The 20,391-nt window shown below is 42.4% G+C and overlaps 1 protein-coding gene across 16 annotated transcripts in view; it reads right to left on the reverse strand.

Moving 5' to 3' along the window:
• The window catches only part of MAD1L1 (mitotic arrest deficient 1 like 1), a 529,111-nt gene that overhangs the window by 271,684 nt on the left and 237,036 nt on the right, over positions 1–20,391 (reverse strand). For all 16 annotated transcript variants that reach the window (XM_065560101.1, XM_065560095.1, XM_065560102.1 and 13 more), the window contains one exon: positions 7,608–7,748. In XM_065560101.1, the coding sequence (XP_065416173.1) occupies positions 7,608–7,748 (141 nt within the window). The remainder of the gene's footprint in view (positions 1–7,607; positions 7,749–20,391) is intronic.

Here is a 20,391-nt window from a genome sequence, read left to right on the forward strand (position 1 = left end):
CTTCCTTTTGTTTGTTTTAAACCTGCTGCCTATTAATTTAATTTGGTGACCCTTAGTACTTGTGTTATGAGAAGGAGTAAATAACACTTGCTTGTTTACTTTCTCCACACAAATCATGATTTTATAGACCTGTATCATATCCCCCCTTAGTCATCTCTTTTCCAAGCTGAAAAGTCCCTGTCTTATTAATCTCTCCTCAAACAGAAGCCGTTCCATAGCCCTAATCATTTTTGTCACCCTTTTCTGAACCTTTTCCAATTCCAATATATCTTTTTTGAGATGGGGAAACCACATCTGCATGTAGTATTCAAGATAACTATTGCACAGGGATGTTTGTGAAGCATAACAGAAGTTAGGTATTTAGGGATCCTCAGTAAAAGGTGCTGTATTAGGTCTTAGCATTTCACCCCCAAAACAACACACAATGACGGGTAACGGGAACAAGAGGAGGGATGTCATGGAAGCTGACGAACTGTAGACCTGACAGGGATACAGCCAGGGCGAGGAAAGATACAGTATGTGGAAGTGGGGGGAAAATCCAAGATGACCCATTCTGCTGAACACTGAAGGATGGAGATCCAACCTGCACTCCATCTTAAGAGGAAAGAAACACAAAACATTGCACGGCTTACCAGAAGATGCCAAAGTGTTCATGATGGGAGGGCTATTTAGGCAAGGTGTTTGTTCTCTCAGTGGAAGATAACCAGCTCTATGATTGCTTCAGTGCTCAGCAGTAGCTGATGCATAGAGCACATTAACATAGTCTCCAGAGGAGTCAGTTTGCTCCCTTCTGAGCTGCAGATGAGATGCTTCAGTGACAGCAGCGAGCTGGGGGAGTGAAGGCAGTGCCACACTGGAATGGCAAGAAATATCTAGAGACTAGGACTTGCTTCTTATGGGCATCCAACTGACGTGCTTGTCTGCCAGTGTCAGTTTCCATTGAGGAAAATAGTGCAGTAAAATGGGGTGGCAGTGGTTGGGGGTGGAGGAAGAAAAGATCTGAGAATAAAATAAACTTCTCTCTCCCTTGCACAGAAAGAAGGAAATTTCTCCAGCAGGTTCCCATCATCACAGAAACATCTTTTTTTCTAAGTAAAGAAGCCATGTACCTTAGGGCCAAGAGAAGCAGAAAGATTCAACATAGGAGGGTAGAAGGAAGATCAATACAGAGAAGAGAATAAAGGGTGAGTTAAATGGAAGAGGAAAGCGAGTGAGAAAGGAGATGATGCAAAGAGGGGAAACAACGAGAGGGAGGCTGATTGAGAGACAAGGAGAAGCTGTTAATTATCCAAATAAACATTTTATTGCATCTGCATGTAAATTTTAAGCACTTTAAACACAGGGTGACTGCTAAGTCCCTCTCTTTGCGAAGACCAGTTTTATGTCTAACATTACAAGCCTTGGCAATGCCAAGACTGCACGACCAGCAGCTGTGCCACAGCTATTAGGTACAGATATGATGATGATATTTGGTCAGTGAGTTTTGAGGTTACCAGCACAGCTCCCAATCTCCCTGGTGAACAAAATCAGAGCATATGGCATTCGATGTGCTGAAACTGTCAGGCTCATAATTAACTGATCAGAGTACATATGGAGCTCACAGACAGTATAAATCTCTCAACGTAAAAAATGCTGGGGACTATTGAAGGTGTCAGTGTGAGTCTTCCCTGCAAATCTCTCTTCATTAATGTTTCATATGGAGCCAAATGTGTTGTAATAAAATGGCTATTAATGGAGTTGTATTTATGATGATTTCTCTTTTATGCAGCTGGCGTTAACCTTTCAAACCCTACATTTCACACAGGGCTTTCTCAGAATAATCATTACTGCCGGAACAGAAACCCCTAGTCAGAGGATCTCTTGATTTGTCCTATTCACACAGAGGTTAGGTTAGTGGGTGCTGGGCAAGTAAAAATTCATCAAGTTAGTGGCTGTCACTGACGCTGCTGACGTCACTGTGTCAAAATGAAAATCCATTTCTAGTTACAGACACAGCTTGGATTCTGTTTATTTTAGGTATTTATAGAGCTCCAATTGGCATGGTATCTAGAGGCAAAGTCATCCCATCTCAGCTCTCTGTACTCTCCAGAACACACACTTATACACATGGCGAGACAGGTCATTAACCACTCAGAACAGACAGACATATTCTGCTCGTTTCTTTGGCCACAATTCCGCATGGCATTCTTCTTTTGCCTGCTTCACATTCAAAGCTTTGGAAAAGCATATTCTTGAATCTAGGACATAGAAAAATACAGAACAAAGTGTGCATTTATGGACTTGTGTCTGCAGGTGTGGGGATGTGTATAAACACAAACAGGTCCTACTTAACACTTAGCTGTCTGTGAAGGTTTGTTTCTACAGTTCTGATCCAATTTGGATTAAAGATGGTGCCCAAACTGCATTTATCAGTGCATGTGTGTGCTTCACGCTATAAGCCATTTGGGCTATATGGTCTAGATATGTGGAAATTGTGGCTAGTGCGGAATGGCATGGCCCACCTGCTAAGCAGGGTTTTGCTCCAAGAGCTCATTACATCTGGGCCACAATATATACCTTGGCTACTGACCAACTCCTTGCATACGATGTGTTTTTTGATTTATAAAGCCCTAATTGGTTTGGGTTCTGGCTATGACAGATGCTTCTCTGTCCATGCATTATCTCAGCAATTCAGATCATCTCAAACTGACAGCATCCTCTTGGTACAAACAGGGTACCCTCACTGAAAACCAGGGAATTTGCATGCCCCCTTGGTTTGTCAGATCATGCATTTGATGAACTTCAAAGATATTCTTTCAAGATCCACCTGTTCTCCCAGACTTATTCTGGGGGAGAGGAGGTTCTGATGACGGGGCTTCAGGAAGTTGTTTTGGGTGGTATTTGGGGGTTGCGAAAATACTGCAGATCATCTGCAGTGTTCTCCTTCTGTGACTGATGGATGTCGGTCAGGCTGGGTATCCTGTTCTCATGTTTTATTGCAACTGTTTGATATCAATGTTGTAATGTGCCCAAAGCCTGGAAAAAATTCTCTGATTTACATCTGAACGTCATATTCTCACCACCACCAATTAATATTTCATAGGGCAAAACCACATGGGAGCACACAAGAGGGAGATAAAGAGAGAGACAGAAAAACTGGATGATCTTGGGGAGGGAAACAACTATCGTTCATGTGTGTTTACATGTACACACACCCCGAACTCTTTTGAGTACTAGTAACTCAGACTACATCTACACTAATAGCCAGGGGTGTGACTCCCCTGCTCACATACACATAGCGTGAATATAATTAGCAGTGCAGTTGCGAGAGCCCAGGTAGTGGCAGTGCAGGCAGGGCTGAACTGTGCCGAGTACATACCCACCAGTTTCAACAGCTGCACGGCCTTTTAGACTCACACTAGCACGATGAGAGCTAGTGTGGGCATGTGTACGTGAACAGGGAAATCACATCCCCCAGTTCAGAGTGTAGACATAGTCTCAGATACATGTTCCAGGCACAGAGCTTCTCACTCAAACTACCAGAACTCAATGCTTCTCTCTCATGCACTATCTCTATTTAGCATTGACAGAAGATTGCTACCACCTCCTCTTAAACTCAACTTACACATCTTGCAAAGGAGTATCCAGCCCTCATCTCCTTCATGAGCAAAAAGCAGATAATACTCCAACCTTACTGCCTCCCTGGCCTTGTTCACTGTATCATTATCAACCACCGCTTCATATTCATTAGATGTCTTCTTTTCTCATACAGAACTGCTGATACAATCCATGGGGGAAAAAATAATATATATAAGAAAATGTCTGGATAGAAAATCCATTTTTTCTTGTATGATTTCTTTGGAGGAGGCGTGGTTGCTGGTAACAAATCAGGGGGATCATAAAACAGCCTTTTCTCTACAGTGCACAAGTAAAAAGCTGTCAGATAGCTATAGGGCTAACAAAGGAATCTACTTGCTGGGAATGTGTGAATAGATTTAAATAAATGAAAACCTCAGATAAAGAAAAACCCTGGGATAAAACATGACAGGTAGGTGAGGGCATTATTCTTTATATGGGAAAAGAGGACAAACTATTTTTTCTTAAAGGTAAACTACAATGCACAAAGGAAGTTATGCTCATGCCTTTATGCGCCGTACAGAGACTGACTCAAACTTTTTCCCCTTAAAGTGTTTTTCTGCCTTTTTAAAAAAAAAACATTAGAATTACTAGGCCATGCACTCTGTTACTTTTGCAGGCCAAGCACACTTGCACACCCCAGTGGCTCTTACGTTCTTCTATTTCCCATACAAGTTCCATGTGTGCTGTTCTCCCATCTCCCCTATTTCAGGGACTCTCTGCAACCCCCCCCTTCCTCCATTATGCAAGTGGCTGTGTGTCCCCCTCCCCTTTTCCCATTCCCCCATGTCAGCAGCCCTGTGTGACCCATTTCCCCTTCCTTCACATGCAAGAGGCACTGTGTGTCCCCCATTCCCCTTTTCCTCACCATGGCAGAACTCCTGTGTGCCCCCCTCCATTCCTCCCTCCACCACGATAGGGACTGTGGCTCCTCTGTGTCACCCATGCTAGCACCAGTGGAACTGCATTGGATTAGTAAATTCCCTAAAGCTCTTCATGTAGATGTAGCCATAGGGATTAACAGCTACAACTCAAGGTTCCACCCTATGTGAGGTCACAAGCTAAGTCCTCTGAAGATCTTGCAAGGGGTCTCTAATAAAAAGAGGAAAGATAGGTTTCCTGACATGCAACAAGAATGAACACACTTTTGGGGGGAAGGGGAGATTCAAACAAAATAAAAACAGTAAAGGGCACCATTTTTTCTTGTGTAGTTTACCTTTGAGCCACTGAAGTCTTTACAGCGCTTCAAAGCTTAAAAGCATAGTTAGGATGTGGTGGCTAACTGCACCCCCCCCCCCCCCCCACGCACACACTTCTGGTATAAACCCAGGAAATGTTATTTTAATTGGTCTATATGCTGTTTCATACCTAAATTTCCTGTGGTAATAAATGAAAAAAAAATATTGTACCAGTTTTTTAACATGTAACTAAAGCAAAGTTTAAATTACACAAAAATGCTTTAAAAGCAAAGCACGCTTATAACAGAAAATTACACCCTGGTGGGCTATACCAGTGGTTTTCAACCTGGGGTCTGCGGACTAATTTCCAAAGAGGTCCTTGCTGCCACTCAAAAATTTTTAGGGGTCCGCAAATGAAAAAAAGTTGAGAATCACTGGGTTATACCATAAAAAGTAAGTTTGCACCCACTGGTTCATACTTTAAGCCTGGTATCAATAGTGGTTCAAATAATTACAACTACTTATTTAACTACTTAATTATTGCAGAGTAATAAAATTATAAAAATCAAAAATATAATGCACATAAAACATATGCTAATATAGAAAAGAAAAACAAAATCAGTGGAATATTGGCCTGGCTTGACATGAGTAATTGGACACGGGTGAGGCCTCATTTCTTGGGGGATAGGATTAGGGAGGTATATGAATCAGCAGTCTGGGAACAGAATGTCTGTACTAGGTAAGACGGGCAGGAACACCCAGGGAGCCATTTACAATGGACAAAGTAAGTTGGGAATGTAACAATGAGACAAAGAGTAAGTCGTACATGGACAGAGCATGTTGTACAGGGATCATTTCCTACAAAGTAACCAGCCAATCCCAAAACGTGTCAGGCAATGTACAGTAAATGCAATGCAATGTGTAAATGTATCTAAAGGAAGAAGTTTGCTGTGTAACTTTGGATGTGTGGTAAGCCCAGAACCCACCCCCTCAGCTTGAGCCTGGAAAAGGTCTTGGGAGAACCCCAGCGAGGGGATGGATGCTTCTTCAGGAGTCAAAATCTGCTGCCATGAAGACTACGATAGTGGACAAGCAGCTGATGAAGAGGAGACAGATGATCTTTTCTGATATCTGAGGCCTTGGCTACACTGGCAATTCACAGCGCTGCACTTGCTGCGCTCAGGGGTGTGAAAAAACACCCCCCCTGAGCGCAGCGAGTGCAGCGCTGTAAAGCACCAGTGTAATCAGCGCCTGTAGCGCTGCAAGCTATTCCCCTCGGAGAGGTGGAGTACTTGCAGCGCTGCAAGAGAGCTGTGAATCCGCTGCCACGGCAGCGCTGTGAATCCGCAAGTGTAGCCAAGGCCTCTGTCTCTTTTTGGGTGATTCAGATGGTCTCTGATATGACCAGAAAGACTGTTTTTGAGAGGGTTGAAGGCTAGCTGGTCTCTCAAGTGCTGATATATTCACTCCTAAAGATCTCAAAATCACTTGAGAATCCTTTAAGGAGTGCAGTTCATCAGCTTTAGCACTAAACAATGCACATGGTTCAAAAGACAGATCCTCTGTAGTCATCTGTACTACTTAAGGTATGCCAAGTGACTGTAACTGAGAGGATGAGATTCTGGAACAGAAGTCTTCAGCAAGGCATGAATTCTGCAACAAATTCTGCTGCCACAGAATCACCAAATACATGGTGCCCTCACTTCTTCTATTTCTGTAGGCATCCAAACTCTACATATCTCCCTTGACTTTCTCATAACCTGTCAAGTCTCTAACAGCTCTGCCATTGTCTGCATCTTTGGTACCATCTCTTACCATTCCCATTCATGTTCAGATAAATCCCATCTCTGCCCTCGTTTAAGTGCTTTGTGCCTTGTTCTATGCCGTCCCTTATACCTGTAATTCCCTCCCTGTAGTATTTCAACTCTTCTCTTACTCTACTCCATTTTCCTCTTTCTGCCCTTATGAAAGCCACCGTATCCTAGTTGGCCTTTTATGAGGACCATTGTCTCCTGTTCTGTAACACATCAACTCTCTATCCTAACTCTCAGTAAAGCACCTCTACCTCGATATAACGCAACCCGATATAACATGAATTTGGATATAACGCGGTAAAGCAGTACTCCGGGGGGGTGGGGCTGCGCACTCCGGTGGATCAAAGCAAGTTCAATATAACGCAGTTTCACCTATAACGCGGTAAGATTTTTTGGCTCCCAAGGACAGCGTTATATCGAGGTAGAGGTGTATCTCAGAAGCTGGGAATGGGTGATAGGGGATGGATCATTTGATGATTACCTGTTCTGTTCATTCTGTCTGGGGCACTTGGCATTGGCCACTGTTAGAAGACAACTGGGTTAGATGGACCTTTGGCCTGACCCAGTATGGCCGTTCTTATGAATAATGGTAGGAGAGAATACAATTCTATTATGTGTGTATAAATACATATTGGTGCTGATTTTGCAAGTTGTGTTTTGAGCCCACGCCCAATCACCCCTACTCTTAAAAACCTTTCATTAAAAAGTTTTTGCAAAAGGCATTTTGCAAACTCTGTCTTTGACTTTGTGGTTTTCTCTGAATGCCAGTTAAATAAAGGATTTGCAAATGGTCCCAACAGGCAACTTAACCGTGTGAACTCAGCATGTGAACACAACAGGTGACTTCATTCCCCTCCAAATGCACAAGCACGCTGTATACAGAATCAGAGAAACCAGATGGGAAAGAACACCTACTGTAGCTCTTGACCACAGAGTCTGTGGCCCACTGCTATATAGATTATGTCTATACTGGGGTTAGAGCACAGTGCCTCCTCATTACCTCTATCTCAGCGTTGTGCGCATGCACCTTCTGCACCATTTCTTCTGCTTCACGCATGCGCCGGCTCAGCTGGGGCGAGTGCTCCGATGGGGTCAGCTCACTGTCGTATGACTCCAGAATTGCTCTCATTCCATCACGCTCCTGTTGTAAAGAAAAACAGACTGTTAAGACTTTCCACTGGATACATGCAGCCTGCATCTTCAAACTGACACATCCAATTAAATTTAACATTTTTTACTATTGCTCTCCAACATGGTGAAGAGCATTATTTTGGTCAGAAAGTTCTTCCACTACTCTTTTGTATACACACCACACAAACAAAGAGATATAAAAATCTATTGCTCTGAGAGTTGGAAATGTACATAAACACATACATCCCTTTTAGATGATAACACGCACACAGTATAACTTTTGCCATTTTACACGTATATACCAAGAACAAATGAAATTAGAGCCCTCAAGTAGCAGATGCTTCTTGGAGACACCTCAACGTGGTTGTTCCGGGAAAACAGCAATGAGTTATGGGAGCTAAATCAGGGAACTTTATTCTGCCATCAGTGAAGTCGAAGATGAGTGCAGACGTCTTCTAATGAAGAGCCCTTAAATATAAAGCAAGTACTTCATTCTCACAGCATAGATGTGTTTAGTGTAATCCACCACACCACACAGGATTTGGATAGGATTACATGGAGAAAGAGTACTTTACCTTCAAAGTGGAGGGATTAAATTCTCATTTTATGAAGGGTTTCTCAAATGTGGTCATTAAAAATTTAGGTTAATCCACAGCGGAAGGAAAAAAATGAATGGATACTAGAAGGGCCCCAGTAGAAAGCACTGACCAATGAAAACCTTAATTATTTATTTCCATTAGTGCCCACAATGCATGAGGCAAGCAAAGTTGGAAGTGGTCCATACCCCTACAAGCTTAAAATGGACACAGTTATGGAGGTTCTCCATTTTATTTTCACTATTACCGTTCCCAGCTAAGAAGTTGTTCTTTCAGTTCATATGTTACGCCTGGTCCCCACTAACCCCCCACTTTGGACTAAGGTACGCAAATTCAGCTACGTTAATAACGTAGCTGAATTCGAAGTACCTTAGTCCGAACTTACCGCAGGTCCAGACGCGGCAGAGAGGCTCCTCCGTCGATGCCGCGTACTCCTCTCGCCGAGCTGGAGTACCGGCGTCAATGGCGAGCACTTCCGGGATCGATCCCAGAACATGGATTGCCTGCCGCCGGACCCTCCGGTAAGTGTAGACGTACCCTTAGACACACACTTTCTGATACTGAAGGACCTGGGTTCAAATCCCTGCAGTCCCACAGTGGAGATTATGATTGTTTGGGGAAACTGTATGTACAACTCATGAAGTCTGGTTGATACTATGAAGTTACTAAGAAAATTGTTGTATCACTCAATGTCTTTATGTAAATGTAGAATCCAACATGGCTGTCAGGTCCTTTAGCAAGTATCCATCAGACTAAGGACAACTGGAGGTAGTTAACTAATGACTGTACTCTGACTACACAATGGGCATGCTAAGGAGGTTGGCTAAAACAAGGAGAACCAGTTTTCTCCAATCCTCAACAGGGGATTGGGCATTTAGAGAGTGGAAAATTCCCAAAGAGATGGAGGTGACAAAGTAGGGGTTTTAAAAGGACTCTTAGGAGGAGAGAGACATAGGAAGTTTGAGGCAGGAGAAGGGAAGAGACATGCATGTTTTTGTAGCAGGGGGACTCAGTTTATCTGTGAGACCAAAGAAGGTCTAGGAAGAGAGAGACTCTATGGTTCAGAAATCAAACCACGAGTTGCAGCAGAAGGCTCTTGGACTATCCCAGAGTAACCAGACCCCAGCCCAATAAATGCTTGAATGGTGAGGAAACTGAGGCAGGGAAATGCATGTTGGGTTTGTTTTTGTATAGATCTGTATATTTCTCATTCTACTGGGTAAAGCACAATGATGTTTTAGACAAAGAAACCAAGGTGGATAATGGATGAAGTGCTGCAGTTGAGTGACAAGCATAGGAAGTTAAAGGAGAATAAAAAGGAAGATGCAAGTCTAAGAGCTGAATACAATAGGTTGAACAGAGAGGTTAAAAAAAGAATGCAAAGAGTGACAGAAACAAATGGATAAGCAAACAATGCAAAGAAGCAGAAGAATATGCACAAAGAAATGTGACACAGAGGTTATACTGCAAGATAAGAGAACAGAGTGGGACATATGAATTGAAGATGTCAGCAATGAAAGACATGTTCAGGCAAATAACTGAGGACAAACAAGCAACGAATAACCAATGGAAAGAATATGTTAAAGAGCTATACAAAGTGCAGTACACAGTGGGTGTCAATGTCTCCTCTCACCTTGTGGCAAGCAGGACAGCACAAGGTGTTGCACATTGGAATCATCTGAGAGATTGCCAGTGAGGCAGGGAATGTGCCACTGTCTAGTCAGTGGAGGGATTTCTCAGCAGGGACTGCTGGTTTGGGAAGCTAGACTAACATGATCTTAAGAAAATAGGGGGGAAGTTTGAATGGGTTGTGCTGGTGAAGAGGAATTGAGAAAATGGGGCTAGGGACCACTTGCTGGGAGCCTGAGAATAGATTTTGTTACAGTATTTGTGTTCAGAAATGAAGATCAGATCTAAGCACCAGGAACAAGTGTTTTCAGTTAGAACTTATCTGTTTTGATTTATTATCAGTAGAATTACTGAATAAAGCTTGCACTGTGGTTTAAATTATACATTCCCTCATAGCTTGTTTGCTTTTCAAATCAGAGACAAGTCTTGACAGGCAAAAATCCATCCTCTTGTCCCCTACTCCTTTAGAGGCAAAGAAGTCATACCGTCAGGGTATGTCTTCACTACCAACGTTAAAGTGTTGCCGCGGCAGCACTTTAACGTGGCTGTGTAGTCGCGGCACCAGCGCTGGGAGAGGGAGAGCTCTGTAAAAAAACCACCTCTATGAGGGGAGTAGCTCCCAGTGCACTGTCTATATTGCCACTTTACAGCACTGAAACTAGCATCACTCAAGGGGGTGTTTTCTCACACCCCCGAGTGAGAAAGTTTCAGCGATGTAAAGTGGCAGTGTAGACAAGGCCTCAGAAAGTTGTCCTGATCCCATAGAGACTCTCTGGTCCTCACTTTGCTAGCTGAGCAATGTAGGAAGCTACTAAAACATGTCTATGGATCTGTTCTGAAGTGTACATCATTCAGCAGCGGATTGGAAGCCAAGTCTTGTATCTTAAGAGCCACTCTTTGTCCTAGTAATGAATCATCTCTAACTGTGGATGCTTTCTCGGTGCAGAGATGGACTGGTACCTCTGGGAAAGGATCCAGAGAGCGGATATCTTTGATGTTTAAATTTGATGGGGTTCCGTTTGATTTTGCAGTTGAAACAGCTGTTGGGCAGTCCTTGATATAATGGAGAGAGAACACTATTCTGTCCAACTATGGCACTGATGAAGGATGTGCAGTGGAAAACAAGGGCTAGAGAGCTAGGGAGAGGACGAGAGTGTTGCAACCGTATCTTTAGCTGTAAGCATATCCAAAGATCAAATTTGTACATCCCAGTAAATTCTCTGATGTGTTCTAACCCTTGATTCTGGAATAGCCAGCCAAGAAACAGCTTTTTCATCATCATTTTCCCTTGGGTGAAGGCAGTTTGCCTTGAGAAAAGGTAAGTTTCCAGGGGGATTGTCCTAACGAGGAGGACAGCACTGTCTGCACTATTTCTCTATTGTATTTGTGGAGATATTTTACAGATTAAGCGGCTGGTAAAGGTACCTTTCCTCCTGGGCCAGCATGAAAGCAAATTTCCTTTCATATATGTGTCAGGTCAATAATTCTGTTTCTGTAGCTTATGGCAAGAACTTCCCTCTCTCCAGCAAAGTGTTTGCTTTTTAGGCAGGTCTGAGCAAAGCCCAATAATCAGATATTATTTGTGTTAAAACCTGTTTTCATTCATTAACTCTGCTCCTCCAGCTCTAGGCTGTTGTCTAGTTCCAAGGTCCCTTCCCAAGGCTGAACCAACCTCAACCTTCTCAGTTGACCTTTCAGTATGTTAAATGTTTTGAACACATTTTTGCAGCTTTTTCAGCAGGCATCTCCCACCTTGCCTTTCACACCTTGAATTTGTACATCCCTCCCTCTCCCCACGCGCACTGACACACACACTGTATTTAAGTGTTTGACATTTGGACAGTGAAACAGGAGACAGTCCCAGTATACAGACTTGCTGGGTTGACCTGTTAGCATCACACATACTATTTTGGAAATGTAGCCCTTTTTTGGTGGAGAGGAGGGAGGAGGGAGAGAGAGAGAACCACTTTTTAATTCTGTCATTTAAGTAAAATACGCTGATAACTCCTGACTGGATACCTCCCCAGAGAGCGGGCTACAGAAGAAGCATTTCAGCACTGTTAAGCTGGCAAATACTGGCAGATTTATCTCAATTATTTATAGGGCATGGTGAGAGAAAGTTCACATCACAGAGGTCCTGTCTGGTACTTTTCAATGCACTGAGGAAGCGCTTGCTGCCAGCGGCACTAATGGGAGGCACTTTTGTGAAGGAGCTCACTTTGCCAATGTCCATGACAGCACTATTTATACAGTACTTCAGATTTAAAATCGCAACATTGGCCAGGTCTGGAGTCATAGGTGGCCAGGTGTGGAGTCCAAGCTGCACAGTTGTAAAGCTAAATTAATTTTTAATACTGTTTTGGCATTTTTGTAATAAAATTTGCCCATAACTGCTTCTATACCAACACATTTCATGCATTTATACATCAGGGTTTACTGGCAACAACATAACAGTCAGTGCAGAGGATTCCAGAGGACTGTTTGCTCTCAGGTTTATTCCAGAGGACCACACTTATTCGCTTGGCTCTGCTGTATAACCTGAATTCTCAGACTTGACAAACATCAAAATTCTCCAATGTGATTAAAAGGAGATCAAATACCTTATCACCCATCTAATCTCTATATGCATATCACTCTCTAAATGGAAATTGCATGTTAAACATACCTGACGTTTTGAATTGCCATTCAGACTGCTACTCCCATTTATTTTCTCCATCAGCATCTTTGAGGCAGGCAGTATATGTTGTCTGATGTTGGTGATGTATGGCTACTATGGGGCCCCCACAGAAAGCTCCATGCTTAGCATATGATAAATCCTGTTTATCAGGAGGGTGTTAGCTCTCGCAGAGAAGAATTAGGGACCCCATTTATTTCTTTTCCCATTTACACAGAAAGACTATCTTCTAACTCTTAGCAAGAAGGGAGGTGGCAGCACTTGACAAACACAGTTTTACATGAGCAACCTTTCATTGGAGATGTTTATATTTTGTTCCTGAACAACACACTGAGCACAGAATAGCCTAGCATTCAACTTGTATCACTTTACATAGGGTGGACTTTCAGAGGCCTTGTAGGGCAGAGGTTCTCAGCCAGGAGTCCGGGGCCCCCTGGGGGGCCATGAGCAAGCTTCAAGAGGTCCACCAAGGGGTTGAAGTTGAAGCCTGAGCAATGTAGCTTCATGGGGTCCCCCTGTGGTGTGGAGCCCCAGGCAATTGCCCTGTTTGCTACCCCCTAATGCCAGCCCTGGCTTTTATATGCAGAAAAAACAATTGTTGTGGCACACATGGGCCATGGAGTTTTTATAGCATGTTGAGGGGGGCCTCAGAAAGAAAAAGGTTGAGAACCCCTGTTATAGGGGATATTCTCTGCCAAGAGAGCTGGTTTAAAATACCTGACATTTAGAGCAATGTGGTCCATTCCAAAAGCAAAAAATTAAATAAATACATAAATAAATTGCACTTCAGGGTATTTTTGTGAGCCCCAACTGCCTTTGACTAAGGTAAATCACCCCAATCCTACTATTTCATAACAAAATTCTAACAAGTGTTCACAGGACCACCCACCTTACCGCATCACTAAAGAAAGAAGCTGAGATTATCCTAATTTGGGTGGCATGTACTCCAGCCTTATCCTGGGGTCATTGCCTCTTAGTCAAGAGAAGCCACACCTGCCCCGAGAACCATGCGTTGTGGTTTTGTTTTTGAACTCTGTAGCAGGAAAAATTGTAGAGTGTCTCTGAATGCTTAGATTAAGAAAATCCACCCACTAAAATATCTTATGGGCTGTTTACTTCTCCCCAAGGAAGACTGGGTTTCTCAGATCAAAGACAATGAGAGGGGGACCCTGTCATCTCTAAGCCACTGGTTCATGTCTAGCCTGGTTGAGAATCACCAAAAGTAGTCATCAAGCCATTGTTGGATAGAATGAAACAAGCTTTCTGTGCTGCTAGTCCAGTTCTGAGGGGACAGGTCCACATCACAAAACCCATCATCAGAACTGACATTTCTGGGATCCAACTAAATAGGGATTTTGGGTCACCAGCAGGTGGTACACAGGGACTGCCCCTTGATTAGATCATTTTGTTCTACAGACATTCCCATGCTCATCATATCACTGACAACAGCTCAGCTATGTCCTACAACAGAGCATTTCCAATCAACCTGTTGCTCTGCTCTAGTCCTGGTTGGCTCACTCTCCTCCTTCTCCAGCTCACTCCTTTCCATGTGTTCAAGGAATAGTTGGATAATAAAACCTAGTTTCCAGTTTTGCTGTAGAGGGATTGTTGGTCATTTCAGTTGAGAAGCCAGGAACTGTAGTGACAAAGAGTGATTAGCTGCCACACAGCCAGAAGTGTTTGCTCTCTGATTTATTTCAGTGGACTGTACTCATTTTTTGGCTCTGCTCTCTAACCTGATTTCCCTGACCTGATGAGCATGCAAGGAAACGTGCACTAGCTTTCCCATGCTGTTGGGGTAATAATGTAATGACCCCTGTCACATGTCTAGCTGATTCCCCCTATTGGACATTCACCAGCCTGCTGGGAAGTGATCCAAATGCTGTATTTTCATGTGTTTTAAGCTTCTGGAGTCTGAACAGAATCCAGGCATTGTGACTGGCTTAGGGTTTCTCTTGGCATATTTTGGGGTTCCAAATCCTCTTTCTAGCACCCCTTCCTGAGAGCTGAGATCTCACTGTCCAACTGCCCAGCCTCTGGGACCAGTGCTGACATCTCCTCCTCCCCCCAAATTGCCCTCTAGCTTAAACACACACTTTCCCAGTACTCCAGCTGTGAGGGCACTATGGATTTACAGTTTTCTTCTTCAGGTGCATGTGATAAGAGTAACACATAACATGTACACAGACTTTGCACAGGATTCTAAAACATCACATTCTTCTTCGATTCCTCTCTCTCAGCTCAGCAGTGACAAAGTGGCCGAAAGAAGTTTGTTCTACCACTTCCTGTCTTATGCTAGCTTCATAGCTTCATTCATCTTTAAACCTTTTTGTTCAATGTTATTCTTCACCATGTCTATCCAACGCATCCTCAGTCTTCCACTATTTCTAGTTCCTCGCACTCTGATGTGAATCACCAGGTATGGTATCCTTTCCTGGTCCATTCTTGACATCTGCGAAAATCATCCCAGTCATCTTTCTTGAATCTTCTATAACAGCATCATTTTTTGCCCTAGCCATTTTCTTATCACTTCATTTTCTTCTCCAGTCTTGAAACTTAGTATGCCCCTCAGCCAGTTCATTTCTGCAATCAATATCTTTCGTTTACCAGCTTTCCTCAGACTCCAACATTCTGACTCATACAGCAGTGTCATCATAACAATTGTTTCATATACGCTGATTTTCATTTTGATCAAAATGTCTTTAACATCTCAGGTCTTGCAAAGTTTTCTGAATACAGCAGTGGCTAATCTATTCTGTTTACCTCATCTACACAATTCCTATTCTTCAATATTCATCCTCCAAGGTACACACATTTTTCCACTTGTTCTAGTTCTTTGTCTCCAACTTTGATCTTTACCTCTTCCTATTTCCATAATTTTGTCTCCCTTGTACTGCTCTTCAATCCAAATCTTCTGCTTCCCGGTCTACCTTGTCAGCTATTCTGTGTAAATCCTCCTTCTTCAGTGCTATGATTCAATATCTGCAATCTAAGGTTATTTGCTAGCCTCTCGCATAACATGCCTCCTCCCATTTCATCTCCCAGTGCTATAGCCATTACTACTTCCAGTACCAAGTTGTACAAATCTGGTGATAGCATGCATTGACTCACTCTGGTGGTTTTCCTGAACCATTCCACCAGCTTCTTGTCTACTCTCATTGCACTCATGGACTTCTTGTAAATGTTTTCTATCAGCTTGATCTATTTCTTGGGGATACCATATATTGTCAAAGTTTGCCATAATCCCATCTGCCAAATGCTATCAAAAGTCTGTTTGAAGTCTATAAAGTTGTTGTAGCAGGTTCTGGTATGTTCCATGTACTTTTCTGCACCTATCTTATCACAAATAGCTCATTTGTTCTACTTCATCGTGGTCTGAAACTGGCCTGTTTCATGCAACTGCTGCTTCCATGTATCTCTTCATTCTCTTCTGCAACATCTTGAATAAGTTTGAAAGAGGAGATTTCTGAGATCAGCAGAAGGAGGAGAAATGATTAATTATAAGAGATTCACCCAAGAGACTCTTGTCCTGTCATTGCTGTATGCAGACTAAATGGGAGGGAAAGCTGAGTTGTAATCCCAGCCATGAACTGGACTCAATCCCTTGGAAATCAGTTACATTCACCTACGGAATCGCATCTTCACAGAATACCCTCTTCAGAATCAACTTTCTCTCCATGCTCCTCCCATTTAATTCTTTCCTTACATGAATCCATAACTTGGCTGCCAGGAAGAATGGCTTCAAGATAAGGAAGGTCCAGGAGCTACAATACTATTAGCAGGTCCTTTTGCCTCCTACAAGTGGATTCTAGGGAGAAAGACGCTGCTAACATATAAACTACATAGCTACAGTCTTCTCTATTAACAAATCTCATGCCACTGATAGAGTAACACTGAGTGTCTAGAGTGCCCAACCATGTCTCCAAGGAACACAAACATAGGAGCGAGAGGGGACTCCTGGGTTGAACAGGAGACGCAGCTAAGGAAAGAGTAAAACATAGCGTACAAAAATGCTTTAAAAAAGCAATTTGACCCACTCATTTTTGGAGTGTTCCTCTACTCCTGTTGGTGCTTATTAACTCCTCCCCAAACACACATACAGAATCCACCACTGACTTTCTAATTAGTTGTAGAGGAAAAAAAATCAATAAGATAGAAATTAAAGTTACAAATCTAACTGGAGTCAGTCACATACCTAGGGAAAATTTGTTCCTGGGGTAAAGTTTATCTAGTGTCATAATTTTATTGAAATCCTATATCTTCCTATTGACTTTTATAGTTTCAAGCTGGATGCCAGAGCTATCATTATTACAGTTTCAGTGTTGCTCACAGGGCCGAGGGGGGTTTTTCCTTTATAAACAAGCTGTAATTGTCTGCTTTATTGATCAATAAATCTCTCAACTGCCTCACTTCACCAAGGTTCTTTTCTGTTTAGTCTTCTCAACCATTCTCTAAGAGAAAATATCGGGGGGGGGGGGGGGGGGAGAGGGGGGCTTGGGGGTTGTTTTGTTTTGTTTTTTGTTTTTGTTTTTTTAAGAAGAGATTGTTTTGTTGTTAGCAATAAAAGAGCAGGAATTGTACTGGTCTGCTTTGATAATGGCTTTTTAATGACAGATTCTAGTCACAGTAAAATCCGCTTTATTTCCACATGAGTTAACTTCAAATATTAATCCAAAAGCAAACACACAGTTCGCTTGCTCTATCGCTTCTGTGCGGATTGGAGCCTGAAAGAGTCGCTTTGGAAAGTAGAATTGTAATGATATTTTCTACTAGGTGCCTTTTTGATGGTATGGAAGCGTTCCCATTCCTAGTGTTAAACTCGCCTTTTGCTTAATTAACAGCGATTTAAAGAGAATGTTAATAGACTTTTTCATTATGAGGAAATCAACTGAAGTTCTTTCCTTCCCCTCCCCCCACCCCCTTTCAGACTCCTAAGTCCAATTAATGGAAACAAGAGGAAATTTCAAAACAAGAAGCAAGGCCTCAACAGTCACCATTCACAATCGGGCTTAATACAGCCAAATCTCCCTGGCCCAAACAAAATGGACACCATGGAAGTAATGTGGGTAGAATGTCAAGTGAACAAAATCCTTTTCAACATATTTGATGGATATATATTTTTATAAAGAGATGGCTTCATATATGGCCTACTTTTCAGAGAACTGGGGTTTAGCTTAAATCTTTAGGTTAGATGCTTTCTAACATAAATGTGAAGAAGTAATGGTACAACAATAGGCAAATTTTGGCTCATCAATTCATCAGGAGTAGATGATATGACAGAGTGGAATACATCTGTATCAAATTAGGAACTCTATTTTGTATTGAGTTAAACACATCTCTACATTGGCCTGAGGGCAGCCGGGCAGCCTATTGTACTGCATTCCAGACAGCTGCCCTGCCCAGCAAAGATACTGGACACTTCCTTGAAGGACTATCACTGAAAAGCCATCAAGAATGCAATCAGGGGCCGTCAATTTTGATGGTCTCTCAACTGCTGGTTGGCCCACCCCATGGAACGATGTTTCTTCTACACAGGGGCCCACAGAGAGGAAAGCATGACAAGGAAGGGAGGTCGTGGAGCTTCTCAGTGGTGCATCCCAGGAGTTTTGTTATTTCAAAGATCTGTAACTCTCAAGCGTTTTAAGAGTAAAAACATTATGACTGACAAACTCATTTTCTAAGCCCGTATTCCTTGTTTTCCTACCACATTGTCTCCAGACTGTCCACAAACTAGGGAGCATGTGCAAGAAACTGGGGGTGGGGGGGGTTGGGGAGGAGACTTTGAAGGTCTCAGACACTGGTTTATTGGCTGTGGCAGCTGGATGGAGGCATCCCAAGTCCGAAGGAAGGGTGTCAGATCTGAGCCTGGGAATGTGCCCTTGAGTTCCACAGCTAGAAACAGTGATAAGACTATCTTGACTCAGTTGGCTTGGGTCCTCTCGCAACAGCCTGGTGACCTATATAGCGACAGACTGGGACAGATTGTAATAGGTGCCCTTTGACTACCGCAGTATGTGCATATGCAAGACAATTTGAGTTACCATGCAAAATAGACAGGTTTCAGAGTAGCAGCCGTGTTAGTCTGTATCCGCAAAAAGAACAGGAGTACTTGTGGCACCTTAGAGACTAACAAATTTATTATGCTCTAATAAATTTGTTAGTCTCTAAGGTGCCACAAGTACTCCTGTTCTTCATGCAAAATAGAATCTTTAATATAAATACATGGGAAATTTCATTCTGAAGTATATAAAAATATGCTGCTAAATGTGCGTTCCCAGGGAAATCTAATAACTCGCTCTTCTGGAAAAAGATCTTGCATAAAAGAACAAGTAAAACTCCTCCTGGGGGAAGTGGGAGGAGACAACAATTAACTTGCAAAACGACCAACAACTGGCCAAGCAGGCAACATAAGATGGGAAGGAAATGAATGGTTTCTCCTAGGCTGGAGTTCTCAAACCTTTTTGTAGGTCAGACTGCATGTTAATAGACAGATCATCTCACAGACTACTACCTCCCCATCTGCATCCCATTTGTGGTCACAGAGCATCCCTGCGGCCACCACATCAATTGCTTACAAGTTATATTATAAAAGAGTTTAATCTATTATTCCTTGTATTTAGTGGTTAGGTCAGTTGGGGGGAAATAATTCAACACACTGGCCAAAATTTTTGAACTTTTGTGACAAATTAATGAATTTTAGGAAAATAAATCTAGTGAAGAAAAGGCCTAAAAGTCTCAACATCTTTCCCCTGTTAGCAGGGACAGCTCCAGACTCTTATGATGTACCACCCCGGTTTTCCAAAGATTGCCAAAGTTATAGAGAATAAATGGAACTCACAAGATGCTGTTTTTGCAGTAAAAAGGAGCATAACACCCACCTTTTATTTCGGTTGGACAGACAGACATCTTTGAGATGCTATTCTAGTATAATCTATTCTATACAGGTTCTTGTACTGCAATTAGCACTGTAGTATCTGAGCACCTTCCAGTAGTACATTAAGTTGGTGTTAATAAAAAACAAAGAGTTTTAAGTAACCAATCCAACTAAAAATCCCTTCCCTTCTCAGCTTCACTCTCTTGTGATGTCATAATTTCACTACAGCATCTTGCAGGGTGGACAAAACCTAGGTTTCTAAATGTAAAAACAAACAAAAATAAAATTGAGAAAAGCCTTTCAAATCTTCCTTAGCCATAAAAGCAACAACTACAAAAAAGGCACAAGCCTCTCCTCTCCCTCACCCTTCTCTACCTCTTTTGCTGGTCATCTTTCAGCCAAAGGTTCTAGTCACAAACCACCAAATAGGTTTCAGAGTAGCAGCTGTGTTAGTCTGTATCCACAAAAAGAACAGGAGTACTTGTGGCACCTTAGAGACTAACAAATTTATTTGAGCATAAGCGTTCATGGGCTACAACCTACTTCATCGGATTCACCACCAAATAATTTCCTCATCAGACACCTCTCAATAGTTCTCTCTGAAGCTGACAATTTTCACACTACTTTGTAAATTAGAACTAAAGGAAGACACACATGTATATACATATCAATGACTCTCTAGTTGAGACCTCAATTAGAAGAGTATTTTTTAAAAAGCCAGACTAACTCCATAATAAAAATATCAAGCAGCTCTCGCTACCCTTGAACTGACACCAAGCAGCTTAGAGGGCTTAATTTTTTTCTAGATTACTCTTGCTTCCCATATATGTCCTTCCACACATATACTCTCTGCTTGCATTTTTAGTCCTGGAAGAAGTCT

This window comes from Chrysemys picta, chromosome 10 (genome assembly GCF_011386835.1).
Source record: "Chrysemys picta bellii isolate R12L10 chromosome 10, ASM1138683v2, whole genome shotgun sequence".
Lineage (NCBI taxonomy): Eukaryota > Metazoa > Chordata > Testudines > Emydidae > Chrysemys > Chrysemys picta.